This window comes from Heloderma suspectum, chromosome 7, assembly GCF_057233095.1.
Source record: "Heloderma suspectum isolate Gila_16-S chromosome 7, 16-S_ref, whole genome shotgun sequence".
NCBI lineage: Eukaryota > Metazoa > Chordata > Lepidosauria > Squamata > Helodermatidae > Heloderma > Heloderma suspectum.
Genome location: NC_139464.1, coordinates 4057329 through 4070845, shown reverse-complemented (window position 1 = coordinate 4070845; position 13517 = coordinate 4057329). Strand labels below are relative to the sequence as shown.

Below are 13517 nucleotides of genomic sequence, written 5' to 3'. Positions count from 1 at the left end.
TCCCCCCCATGGCGGGGGCTTTCTGGGAGTTGTAGTCCGATACATCTGAATTAGAAATATGGAGTGGGGGATTAAAATACGTGCTGTGCTGGCCTGGCCCCAAATGCTGTTGGTAAACCGCACCCTTACCAAGGCACTGGGCCCTGTCCAGAGGGTCAGGGTGCTCGGCAGCTTGCGTGGAGCAGCCAGCTGAGCCAGAAGTGGCACATGAGTCTTGCGCAGTGTTTCTTGCCTGGCTCATGAGCAAAATGAAAACGCAGTGTTCCAGACAGCGAAAACTGTGATCCACTCCAAGACAAGCACCCATAAAGCCAATGCGTGTGCGAAGCCAGGGAGGGGCCCCGGTGGCCGGGGATTCATAGAATAGTATAGTAGGGTTGGAAGGGGCCTACAAGGCCGTCGAGTCCACCCCCCAATTCCGCACATGCGGCTTCGTTATGGGCTCTTGCGACGGCCCTGATGACAGAGGCTGCACCCGAAGGGCGCTGTGCTGGGGAAGGCCGATGGAGGGAAGCAGCAGGCGGGGCAGATACGAGGCCTGGCCGAGCAGGAGGGCAGCTGACAGGCAGGGATGCCATAGAATGGAGCCAGATGCGCAGAGCAATGGTTGCTCAGGGAAGACCCACCTGACCCGGAGGCATTTAGAGCCAGGCCACCTCTGAAGGGACTGCAGGGGCTGCCTGGGCTAGTGCAGCCCTGCTGGGTCCTGGGAGGACCATGGTGCCCCTGCTTCCACCGCTCCACGGCCTCAGCAGGAGGGGCCCTCTTTCCGGAGCAGAAGACCCCCCCCAGCCCCAAGTCGTGGCTCATCTTAACCCCCAGGTGTTTTGCCACTCTACATGGCGGATCCCCCACGATCCAGGATCCCAGACAAAGCTGTAAACATAATGCCGGGGTGTGCATTTTGGAGTGTGTGCAGCCACACACACGTGAGAGGAGCATGCCGGTTGCCTCTGCAGCATTGCAAAGGGTGTGCCAATGGGTTCATGCGTGATGGGGCGGCAGGGAGGGTGTGTGTGTGTGTTTCAAGATACTGTAAAACTGAGGACCCCTCCTGAGGGCCAGGGTGGGATCAGGGGAACGGCCACTCTCTTGGCAAGGCCTGCCTGGCTCAGTTTGGGAAGAGCTGGCGCGCTGCCGTTGGCCAGGGCGCTCTGCTAACTCCCTCTCCCCCCTCCCAGCTGAATTCAGCATCTGGACCCGGGAAGCAGGTGCTGGCGGCCTCTCCATCGCCGTCGAGGGGCCCAGCAAGGCGGAGATCGCCTTTGAGGACCGGAAGGACGGCTCCTGTGGCGTCTCCTACATCGTCCAGGAACCAGGTAGGGCTGCTACTGGCTTGATCAAGCCACTGATTTACGCATTTGTATGCCCAAACCTCAAATGAATGCCCAGTTTTAGCTTAGGTTATTTATCTATTTCTTTTTTAAGCAAAAACAACCCCAATCCCACCTTTCTATGCATCAAATCCACAAGGTGGCTTGCAATACAACTGAAAAACAACACAGTAAAATGGTACACAGACAGACTGAAATAAAATGGCAGCACAAAGTAGAACTGGCACCTCATAAAAGGTCCGGAAAGCCAGGCTGTTCATTAAAAGCTCAGGAAAATGGGATGGCCTTGTCCTGACACCAGAAAGGCAACCCTGAAGGTGTCAGGCAAATCTCCCAGGGAAGGGCATTCCAAAGCCAGGGGGCCACGGCAGAAAAGGCCCCCAGTTCTCCTGCCAAACTCCTGATGGCAGGGGCACTGGGGGCGGGCACCAGCTGCACCTCTTAGTTGATGGGCAGCTTCATGCAGGTGGAGGTGATCCTTTGGGTACCTGCTGCGCCCAGGGCATTTGGGTCTTGAGAGTTAAGGAAAAGGCACCTTGAATTGTTCCTGGAAACAAACAGAGCTGGAGAAGCTCCTTCAAGACGGGAGAAATACAGTTTGTCTGGCAGGCTCCAGTCAACAGCTTCGCCGCCTTGTTTGGCCCCAGTTGGCATTTCTGAACACCCTTCAAGGGCTGCCCCGCGTACACTCCATTGCGTTAGTCAAGCCTGGACGTTATCAAAAGCACGGATTGGTATTGGGCCGCGGTGCAGGGGTGCCCACGAAGTCAAAGCTCGCCGCAGGAAAGGCCTTCTTTGGGCCTCTCTTGGAGGGTTTCACTGGAGTTTGATCTCAGCCCCCTCCCCTCTTCCTCCCCCAGGGGACTACGAGGTGTCCATCAAATTCAACGACGAGCACATCCCCGACAGCCCTTTCGTGGTTCCCGTGGCTTCGCTCTCCGACGATGCTCGCCGCCTGACGGTCACCAGCCTCCAGGTATCAACCTGCCCAGTCCAGCGCCCCCTGAAGGGAAGGGAATGTAACGCACAAGAGGGTGGGGCAGGCTGTGAAAAGGAGGAGCGGGTTTGAATTATGATTCCAGCTTCCAATTAAGAGTATGTCTTTGCAAGGGGAATGCTTTTCTAGTGGCTGACACTTCTGGTGGTGGTCAGCTCTCTGGAGCCTCAACTCTGCCCCAAAGTCAACTGCCAGTTGTGAAGGAGACTAGTCTGCTGTTATCTGTATAGCCGCCCCTCCTGGCTTCCCATCTGGGGGTCTGGCTCAGCCCTCCTGTCTGTGTCTCTGCAGGAGACTGGCTTGAAGGTGAACCAGCCAGCTTCCTTCGCGGTGCAACTCAACGGGGCGCGGGGTGTGATCGACGCCAAGGTGCACACCCCCTCAGGGGTGGTGGAGGAATGCTACGTCTCAGAACTGGACAGTGGTGAGAAGCTGGTCAGGGTGGGGGGAGAATCGGAACCCAGCTCTTTGCCCGCAAAATGTCACATCTGACAACTCGTGTCTCCCTACATCTGATGCATATATGCTGGAGTTTGCACTTTGCTTGTGCTCTGACGCCAGCTGAAGCAGGGAGCTGTTGATATGCAGACCCTTCAGCCTATTGCTGTTGATGTGCGCCCCCCCGATAATCAGTGGTACTTTGTGGGAGTAAGGGCGGAGGCACTTAAGCTGGGTGCACTGACAGGGCCCTCTGGAATCCAAGAGAAAACCACAGGACCTTTGGATGTCAGGACTAGGTCATGCCTCTGCAGGGGTTTGCGCAGCAGTTCCCCGCCAAACTCTAGGAGTTCCGTGGAGAAAAGACGCCGGGGCGTGTGTGTTTTGTAAGGGAAGAAGGGCACAAGGGAGAAAATGGCCCTCACGGAGGTCGAGTAACTTGGCACCTCAGTCTACTTGCAACTTCCCTTACAGGTGGGAGGATGTCAGCCTTGTTCTACCACAACTTTTGGCCCAGAGGCCAAACCCTTTAATCCCTGATGAAGTGAGGCTGGTTGTAGCAATTCGGCAGCAAGGCGAAGGCACTCTGCACTTGTTCAGATGCACTGTCCTTCCCCACCAGACTACAGCTGCAAAGAGAATCCAGAGTTTAAGCTTGTGATAGGAGACTTGGCCCCCAGGGCTCAACAACAGAGAGTGGGGGGGTGGGGAGTGCACGACAGCCGACGGGACTCACCTCCAGCGTTTGTTTATAGTGTTGGGGCTTAAAACAGGAGCATGTGAAATCATGAGGTGCCTGTGAGCATATGCAGAGTGCCTTTCGCTAGCCACTGGCTGGCCACACCCCATTCCAGGAAGGTTGAAATGCCAACATCCTCTTTAGCAATACGTTAGACCAGCCTTCCACCCTGGGCCCCTCTAGATATGCTGGAATACAACCCCCAGCATCCTCCAGCCCGTGGTATTATGGGAGTTGCAGTCCTACAGATCCTGAGGGTGCCAGGTTGGGGGAGGCGGATAAACGATGACCCTCAGGAGGCAGGGAGCGGAGAGCGTGCAGGCCCCGTTCCTGCCCTCCCGGGGGGCCCACTCAGCTTCCATCACCTGCGCGGCACGTGGTGAGACACGCCTGGTTTCTCCCGCACAGACAAGTACGCCATCCGCTTCATCCCTCACGAGAACGGCGTCCACTCCATCGACGTCCGGTTCAACGGCCGGCACGTCCCCGGCAGCCCCTTCAACATCCGTGTGGGCGAGCAGAGCCAGGCTGGCGACCCGGGGCTCGTCACGGCCTATGGCCCAGGGCTGGAGGGCGGAACCACAGGTAAGCCCCTCCCCTTCTGGTTGGGAAGGCGGGGCTCCAAGAGGGGTCTTCCTCACCCTGGGCTCCATGTGGGCTCCACCGCATCATCCCTTGCTGCTGGTATGTGGATCTCCTCCTGTGTTGGGGCCGCTCTGGCCATCCTTGGCACCTTTTTCCTATCCTGAAAGATCTGGAGCAGCTGTAGGATTGACTCCTGGCTCCCCTGCTTGCTCGCTCGCTCGCTCTCTCTCACTCACGCACCCACACATTTTCACTCTGCTCTTCAGCCGAAAAGAGCAGCAGTTTCCCTCCAAACTCTAGCATAAGATAAGAAAAACAGTAAGAGACAAGACAGCCCCTGCCTGCAGGCTGACAGTCTAAATATCATGACACGAAAGGGAGACGGGACCGGGAGGGAAGAGGAAAAGCAGCGAGCGCACCAGTTCTTCCAGCGGAATCGCAGTCCTTGTAACGACCAGGTTCAGTGGGAAGCACCGGGGGGCCGGCATGGCCCTCTTCCCACCCCTCTCCCTCTGCTGTTGCCTGACAGCCTGGCTGCTGCTGGGTGACGGGGCTGGGTGGGAGGCACCGGCCCCCCCCTTTGCCCCGCTTGCTTGCATTCCGAGGCGGAGGGGCTTTCTGACGGCCAGCTGGCCTCCCTCGTGCAGGTGTCTCTTCTGAGTTCTTCGTGAAGACACGGAACACGGGCTCCGGCGCCCTCTCCGTCACCATCGACGGGCCCTCCAAGGTGCAGATGGACTGCCAGGATTGCCCCGAGGGACACAAGGTCACCTACATGCCCATGGCGCCAGGAAGCTACCTCATCTCCATCAAGTATGGGGGGCCCCAGCACATCGTGGGCAGCCCCTTCAAGGCCAAGGTCACAGGTAGGGCAGGGGGGCTGGCAGTGGCGGGCAGCGGGCGACCAGCCATCGGTCTCCAAAAAGGTTTTGGGAGCTGCCCAGAAAGCTTCTGCTATTGGGCGGTATAGAAAATAAATACATACATACATACATAAGAGCTGCAGAGGAGCCTTGGATCCTCTCTGTCCATCTCAGGTTACTCAGTGCTGACTGGAAGGCACTCTGGCCATGCTCAGGGGTGCTGTCCTTTGTTATCATTTTGCATGGTCCAGGTCTCAGCCCTGACCCTCCAAACGGCTTGCAGGGCCAACCCCGCCTCAAGGGAATCCCCACGTAGAGAAGGGCGGGGGGGTGCCTTGTCTTCCTGCCCCCCATTATCCCTTGGTCTTGGCGCGCAGGAGGGCTCGGTGAATACCTTGTGCCAGGGAGAGGGGTGGCTGGGCTGAGATGCTTCCCCCTCCTCGGGCTCCCCTGAGGTCTCCCAGACCCACTTGGCATCCCACGTCCTCCACACCAGCCCCCTGAAGGGAGCTCAGTCTCACTCCACAAATTCTTCAGTCCCAGAAAGGAAGACTTCTAAAGTGTAACCTCCTGTACCATTGGGCCCCATATTGCTCCTGTTCAGGGCCTCCAGATTCTCCAGTGCGTAGTAGTAGTGGTGGTGGTGGTTGTAGTAGTAGTAGTATCCGTGTAATAGTGATCAGGCACCTAATGCTGCACAAAGGTATAAAGGGTTGCAGGGAAGAGAGGGGAAGGCAACTGAAGGCGGGGGGGGGGGAGGCACCGAGCTGAAGGAGCCAGAGAAGCAGGGAGACCAGCTAGGAGAAACAGGAGGGGAAGCCTTGAGCGTATCAAGACAGATGAAGAACAGAAACAGCTGTGAGTCTGCCTGGGTTGCGAGCAGGGACGCGGGTGCGGATGCCGGCAGTGCTTTATGCCCTCCCCTGTGCTGCCCCCAGTGTCAGAGGCAGTATGCCTAAGTATGCCAGTTGCTGGGGGACGTGGGTGGGAGGGTACTGTTGCACTCCTGTCGTGCGTTTGAGCGTCCCGTGGGCAGCTGGCTGGCCCCTGTGCGAACAGAACGTGCTGGACTGGATGGGCTGTTGGCCTGATCCCACAGGGCTCTTCTGGCGCCCTTATGTTCTTTCACCCACCCTCCGAAGGCCGCCTTCGCAGGCCACCTTCCTTTGGAAGAAGGACAAGGGAGGCAGCACAGCTGGTCTATTAGCCAACGTGCAGACTTGGAAGGCACGCCAGAGGGAGCCAGGGCTGCCAGGCCCCCGTTGGTCGCCCCCAACCCAGCAGGCGCTTGAGCCCACGGGCTGCTTCTGCCTGGCTCTTGGCAGCGCCTCATTCCCAGGTCCCCGCTCTGGGCCTGGCGTGGGACTCGCCCCGGCGCACCCTGCCTTGTCTTTGCGGGCGGGTTTTACGTTGAAACGGGCATCCTGCCTTTCAGCCCAAAGAGGCCCCCAGGCAATGCTCGACACGTTGAAATGCATACGCCACACTGCGACCGCCTGCTGAGACCAGCAGGCTGCGGGGCTCCCACCAAGGCCTGGCGGAAGGGAAATGGTAGCGCACATTTTCCAGGGCGCAATCCCCAGTGAACCCCGCTGGACATACCTGCAGGGGGTCGGGCAGCTGGATCAGGTCTGCCCCACTCCAAGCCCACTTGCGTGCTATGTGTACGTGTGAGTAGTTGTGCCAGAGCGTGGACGGGGCTGCACATCCAAGCGTACGGCGTGGGTAGCGGATGTCTCTATCTGGGCATCCGGTGGAGGCCTTCAGCTCTTGATCCTGCAAGTGGTGCAAATCTCATCTTCATTGGGACGCTTGAAACCATCACAGTTCTTATCCGTTACCCTGCCCTTCCCTCCAGATGTGTTGGACTAAGACTCCCATCATCCTCGGCCAGCATGGCCAGGCTGGGGAAGGCGGCTGGAGGGTCCCTGCAGTGCTGGTCCCACACTCGAGCCGCCACCCCGCCTTAGCGCTCACCAGGGGCTTCTTGGGGTCACTGGCCTCCCGCGTTTGGACGGAAGCCAGCGGTGACCCCTCGCTCTTGCCTCCCTCTCCCCAGGGCCCCGCCTCTCAGGCGGGCACAGCCTCCATGAGACCTCGACCGTGCTGGTGGAGACAGTCACCAAGGCCTCGGCGTCGGTGGGTGGCAGCTACAGCGCCCTGCCCAAGTTCTCGTCCGATGCCAGCAAGGTGGTGGCTCGGGGGCCCGGGCTAACCAAGGCCTTTGTGGGCCAGAAGAACACCTTCACGGTGGACTGCAGCAAGGCTGGTGAGCAGCGCGGAGCGGGGTGGTGCTGACTGCAGGGGCTGGGGGGCGCCTGTGGGGAGACACAGATGAGTCGGGAGCGGGGAGATGGGGGCAAACCGGGTTCTAGTCCCCACTTGGCCATGGAAGCTCACTGGGTGACTTTGGGCCAGTCACAGACTCTCAGCCCAACCCACCTCACAGGGTTGTTGTGAGGATAAACTGGAGGATTGTGTAAGCCGCCTTGGGTTCCTTGAGGAGGAAAAAAGGCGGGATATAAATGTAATAAACAAACAAACAAACAAACTCCACACACAGACGCCTGTGCTCCCGGGATCATACATTTGAGAAACACCAGCCACACACGAATTCCTTATTTACCTATTTGCTACATTTATATCCCGCCTTTTCCTCCAAGAAGCCCAAGGCGGCATGCGTGACCCCCCTCCTCCTCCCCATTTTATCCTCACCACTGCCCTGTGAGGTAGGTTAGGCTGAGAGTGAGTGACTGGCCCAGTCAGCTTCATAGCTGAGTGAGGACTTGAACCCGGGTCTACCCAGTCCAGCCCTGCGGCCACTAAACCACGCTGGCTCTCAGCTCACTGAATTCGCAGCGCCTCATCCGTCAGGGAGCAGGCGCCGCGCCATTCTGCACATGGTGTGAGCAGAGCAGAGGCAAGGCAGGCTCCCCCTCGCGTGTTCGGCGCCCCAGGAGAGCCCCTTGCCGCGTCGGCTTGCTGCTGCCCGCCTCGGAGCACGGCCCGACGCTCCCCTCTCCCCTCCCTGCAGGAACCAACATGCTGATGGTGGGAGTCCACGGTCCCAAGACGCCCTGCGAGGAGGTTTATGTCAAGCACATGGGCAGCCGCGTCTACAACGTCACCTACACCGTCAAGGAGAAGGGCGACTACATCCTCATCGTCAAATGGGGGGACGAGGGCGTGCCAGGGAGCCCCTACCAAGTCAATGTGCCCTAAGGGGGGCTGGCGCCCGCCCCCCGGCCCCGCCCCACCCCTCCAGGCCAAGGACAGGCACTGCCAAGCTACCCGTGTTGCCCCAGGGCGGGGCCGGCGCCGCGAGGAACCGTGGGACAATCCATTTGCCTGTTTGGACTTTGCCTTTTAACTGTTTCTCCTGGCTGAGTGATCGGGGCATGGGGGGGAAGGGCGGGGGGTGCACCATTGTAGCGGGGAAGGGTGGGGGTCACACTGAGGCCCTGGGGTTTGGGTGGGGGCGAGGTGGGGAAAGTGCAGTCGTGTGGGAGGAAGTGAGGTCCTGCGAGGAGGAGACCAGCAAGTGTGTTGGGGGCTGCCCCTGGTGGCGGAGGGGCGGGTGTGGCCGGGATGGCGCCCTCAGACTGGCGCGCTCTGGCCCCGATTCCACCCAGTGCAAGGACAGAATTGTGGGAGCTGGGCATGGAGGGGAAGGGACAGCACAGCACCTTTTTGCACAGTTCTTTCCCGCCCCAGTGGCTGAATGCTCAGCCACCCCACACAGTCATAAATTGTCTTGACTTTGCGGGAGGTGGAAAGTGATTCGGCACATGATGTGATGCAACAAGAAGGAAGGAAGCGGAGAGCAGAATCCAGGGGGGGTTAGAGACTTCTGCCTGGCCCAGGGAGCCTAGTGAATGGAAGGGGGGTGCATGTGCCCCTGGAACCGTAGATCCCCCCCTACAAGTGGGGGCAAGTGGAATGTTCCCAGAGAGCAATGGCTGAGCAGGTGACCTTACAGAGCAGGCACAGTCTATAGGGGAATTCCCAACAGTGCCTGTTCATTTCAGTGGGGCTCCCACAGGAGAAAGTCTGGTCGGACTGTGTCCAAAAAACACAGTTTTTTAAACCTAGCAAGCTTTTCAGTGTTTCCTGTGACCTCTGCCCTCTCCTTCCAACCCATCCACAAACTGGTTGCCTGTCACGGTGAATGGGGGCAGCTCAAACCAAAGAGAATTTTGTTTTTTAGAAAAGGATGAAGGAAAAAAAGAATTAAAAAAATCTGGGGGAAATGGGGATAAGAATCCACGCCCATCTGGGCAAGACATTTGTAACTGAACGCCCCTCTGGGGAGCAGGGGACTTTTTTAGCAATGTGTTTGTGGTTGCGTGTGTCGTATAGGGCAGAGTGGGGACATTGTGCCCAGCCAAGCTGCCCCCCCAGCAATAAAGATGACTTGCTTTTAAAATGTGTTGTCGTGGCCTGTTTTTCAGGGTTGGTGTGAGTGTGTTGTGTTGAACCTCGGCAAAAACATCACCAAACTCCCTTTGGGTCATTGGTGATTTCTGGGCGTTTCTAGACAGAGGGCTACTTTTGCTGTCAAAAAAACGTGAATACTGGGCATGGAACCAGCAATGTTCTACATGCAAAGCAGGAATTGCACCGCTGCGCGATGACCCTTGGCAAGAGTCAATCAATTCTCAGCCCTCCCGCACTGACGGAATGCAGATAGGAACATAAGAAGTGCCCCAATGCCAGACCAAGGGGCCATCCAGTCCAGGATTCTGTTCACACAGTGGCCAACCAGCTGCCCAAGGGAAGCCCACAAGCAGAACATGCATGCAACAGCACCCTCCCTTCCTGCTTAGCAGGCCTCAGTGTATCCAATGATGAGCGCACAATACAAGGTTTGCATTTGCTGCCAGTTGCTCATAGTAAGGCGAGGGGGCAGGCGGGGGGAGAAAGACACTTCTTGCACTCCCTATAAGCCCACATGCAGGACTAAAGTATTGGCTTTGTTGTAGAACAGGGGTGTGCATCCTTTTTGCCCGGAGGGCTGCATGAGGGGGTTGGTCAGGGTTTGCATACTGCAATAAAGCTCTTGTGCATCAGAAAAACGACTTTACACAACATCAGAGAAGCGAAATAACACAAGCATCAGAGAAGCACATAATCGCTGAGGATAATTACTCCCACTGGAGAATAGGAAGCGCAGGGTGATTCTGAAGGCTTGAAAGAGCGCTCTAGGGCTTTGTTGTGTTAGCAAGGCAGGTGAGTTACTCTGGTTACCTAGGTTAACAAGGACAGGGCCAGATGAAAGACACACCCCTAGGAACGCCCCAAGCACATTGAATCTATAGTGCAGGGATGGGCACACAGCAGCTGAACTGCAGGGGAGCCAAATTAAAGAAAAACAATGGAGTAAAAGTACTCTGCAAAAATGCGGCTTCCCCACAGGTAAACTCCGGGGTGGCTGCAGAGTGGCCACAATGTCATGTGTCCCTAATGACTTTAAGCCACAGCAGCATCAGAGAAAACCCCCCATGTAGCTGGCCCCCCAGCTGACATGGCTAGAGCCTGTGGGCCCCTTGCCCCGCACAAAGACAAAGCTTTTCCCCCTTCTCTCACACACACGGGGACTTATTCCTATTCGCTGCCCTCCCTAAGAAAGTAGTGCTCCTCACATCCCCCTGCCCTCCTGCTGAACAGCTGAGTGGTGGGCGATTTATCAGCGGATATGGTGGAGACAAATTTGGTGGCACCATGCGGGCCCCACTGAAGGCCTCCGAGGGCTGCATGCTGCTCACATGTGTAGAATCTGAGGTGCAAGGAGCTCTGCCAGTGAGTCCCAAGCCATGGCTTAGACTACTGATTCGAACAAACGTCAGGAGTCCCTGATCTTAATTGCTGCACAAATTAAGTTCAGAACATAAGGCGATCCTTGCGGGGTTAGGCCAAGCATCCATCTAGTTCTGCATCTTGCTTTTGCAGTCGCCAAGCGAGGCCATTAGGCCAGACCCCTCTCCCTGCAACTGGCATTCCGTGGCTGAATGTTGGATAAAGGTGCTGCCACAGCTACCAGCCAGGGTCAGATTTACACTCCATCAGTTTGTCTAATCCCCTTTTAAAGCTACCTAGGTGAGTGTCTTCTTGTGGTGGCCACTTCCATAAAGGAGCGATGCAGGTATCCTTGAACGATCTACGATGGTCAGCGTTCCCTGTTCCTTCTGGATGCACTTGGAACCCTGACCTCGGAGGCGTTCATCTAGCCTTCTCCAACCTGGTGCCCTCCAAATGTGTTGGACAGCAACCCCGTCATTTCCAGGGATTATGGGAGTTGCAGGCCAATGAATCTGGAGGGCAGCAGCTTGGGGAAGGCTGCATCAGGCTTGTGGGACGGGCTCTGCCCAAGGACGCTGCTCGAGTTCTAGCCTTCTCCAGTGGAGCAGCTCCGAGTGGCTTATGTAGTGCTCCCAGTAGCCTCTTACGTGGGCCTTGATCAGGTCCACATCTCCCAGAGTATGTGTGGGCTCTCCACTTCCCTCCCTTTTTTCCCCTTTGGGTAAATAGGAAGCAGCAGCAAGACTGGGAATCCTTCAGTTTCTGCCTTTGGCACTCTCAGGAAGCAAACTGCTACCTGAACAAAGCCAATGAAACAGATTCACCTTGTTTATTAGAAAATGCGTGACAACTTGCATATGGCATAGTGCGCAAGTGATCTCCAGTGTAAGAAGGGACACTTCTAAGAATGGTGAACAAGATTCTGAGCATTGAAAGACAATGTAGATTAACAGAATTGTATTCTGGTGAATCCAATTATAAAATTGAAAAAAATCTTTTATGTAGTATAATACATTATTGTCCCCTTCACGGATCACTGCCTTATTGTGGTGAAGGGGCTTGCGTAACTCAGTAAAGCCATAAGCTATGCCGTGCAGGGCCACCCAAGATGGACAGGTCATGGTGGAGAGTTCTGACAAAATGTGGTCCACTGGAGAAGGAAATGGCAACCCACTCCGGTATTCTTGCCAAGAAAACCCCATGGACCGTAGCACAAGGCTAAAAGATATGACGCCGGAAGATCAGCCCCTCAGGTCATAAGGTGCCCAATATGCTACTGGGGAAGAGCAGAGTTGGAATTTCCAAGTAGCGCCAGAAAGCGTGAAGCGGCTGGGCCAAAGCCGAAAGGACACTCAGCTGTGGATGTGTCTGGTGGTGAAAAGAAAATCCGATGCTGTAAAGAACGATATTGTTTAGGAACCTGGAATGTAAGATCAATGAATCAAGGTAAACTGGAGGTGGTCAAACATGAGATAGCAAGCCTGAACATCGACATCTTGGGAATCAGCAAACTAAAATGGACAAGCATGGGCGAATTTAATTCAGGTGACCATTATATCTGCTACTGTGGGCAAGAATCCCTTAGAAGAAATGGAGTAGCACTCATAGTCAACAAAAGGGTGGGAAAAGCAGTACTGGGGTACAATCTTAAAAACGACAGAATGGTCTCAGTACGAATCCAAGGCAAACCATTCAACATCACAGTAATTCAAGTCTATGCCCCAACCACTGAGGCCCAAGAAGCTGAGGTTGATCGGTTCTATGAAGACCTACAACACCTTCTAGAACTAACACCAAAAAAAGATGTCCTCTTCATCATAGGGGATTGGAATGCTAAAGTAGGAAGTCCAGAAATCACTGGGACAACAGGCAAGCATGGCCTTGGTGTACAAAATGAAGCAGGACAAAGGCTAATAGAGTTTTGCCAAGAGAACATGCTGATCATAGCAAACACTCTTTTCCAACAGCACAAGAGATGACTCTACACATGGACATCACCAGATGGTCAATATCGAAATCAGATTATGTACTCTGCAGCCGAAGGTGGAGCAGCTCTATACAGTCAGTAAAAACAAGACCTGGAGCTGACTATGGCTCAGATCACGAGCTTCTTGTTGCAAAATTTTGGCTTAAATTGAAGAACGTAGGGAAAACCACTAAACCATTCAGGTATGACCTAAATCATATCCCTTATGAATATACAGTGGAGGTGAGGAATATATTTAAGGGATTACACCTGATAGACAGAGTGCCTGAGGAACTATGGACGGAGGTCCGTAACATTGTTCAGGAGGCAGCAACTCAATCCATCCCAAAGAAAAAGAAATGCAAGAAAGCAAAGTGGCTGTCTGATGAGGCTTTACCAGTAGCTGAGGAAAGAAGGGAAGCGAAAAGCCATGGAGAAAGGGGAAGATATATCCAACTGAATGCAGACTTCCAGACAATAGCAAGGAGAGACAAGAAGGCCTTCTTAAATGAACAATGCAAAGAAATCGAGGAAAACAACAGAATGGGAAAGACTAGAGATATTTTCAAGAAAATCAGAGATCTCAAGGGAACGTTTTGTGCAAAGACGGGCATGATAAAGGACAAAGAAGGCAGGGAACTAACAGAAGCAGATGAGATTAAGAAGAGGTGGCAAGAATACACAGAAGAACTATACAGGAAAGATCTGAATGTCCCTGATAGCCATGATAGTGCGGTCACTGAACTTGAGCCGGACATCCTCGAGAGTGAAGTCAAGTGGGCCTTAGGAAGCATTA

At 55.3% G+C, this 13517-nt stretch overlaps 1 protein-coding gene across 4 annotated transcripts in view; it reads left to right on the top strand.

The window, feature by feature from the left end:
* Nucleotides 1-9378, top strand: part of FLNC (filamin C) — a 92465-nt gene extending 83087 nt beyond the window's left edge. For all 4 annotated transcript variants that reach the window (XM_084808908.1, XM_084808907.1, XM_084808906.1 and 1 more), the window contains 7 exons: nucleotides 1182-1319; nucleotides 2195-2310; nucleotides 2623-2755; nucleotides 3917-4093; nucleotides 4741-4959; nucleotides 7016-7225; nucleotides 7991-9378. In XM_084808908.1, coding sequence (XP_084665034.1) covers nucleotides 1182-1319; nucleotides 2195-2310; nucleotides 2623-2755; nucleotides 3917-4093; nucleotides 4741-4959; nucleotides 7016-7225; nucleotides 7991-8178 — 1181 coding nt within the window. In that variant the 3' untranslated portion in view covers nucleotides 8179-9378. The remainder of the gene's footprint in view (nucleotides 1-1181; nucleotides 1320-2194; nucleotides 2311-2622; nucleotides 2756-3916; nucleotides 4094-4740; nucleotides 4960-7015; nucleotides 7226-7990) is intronic.
* Nucleotides 9379-13517: the final 4139 nt, after the last annotated feature.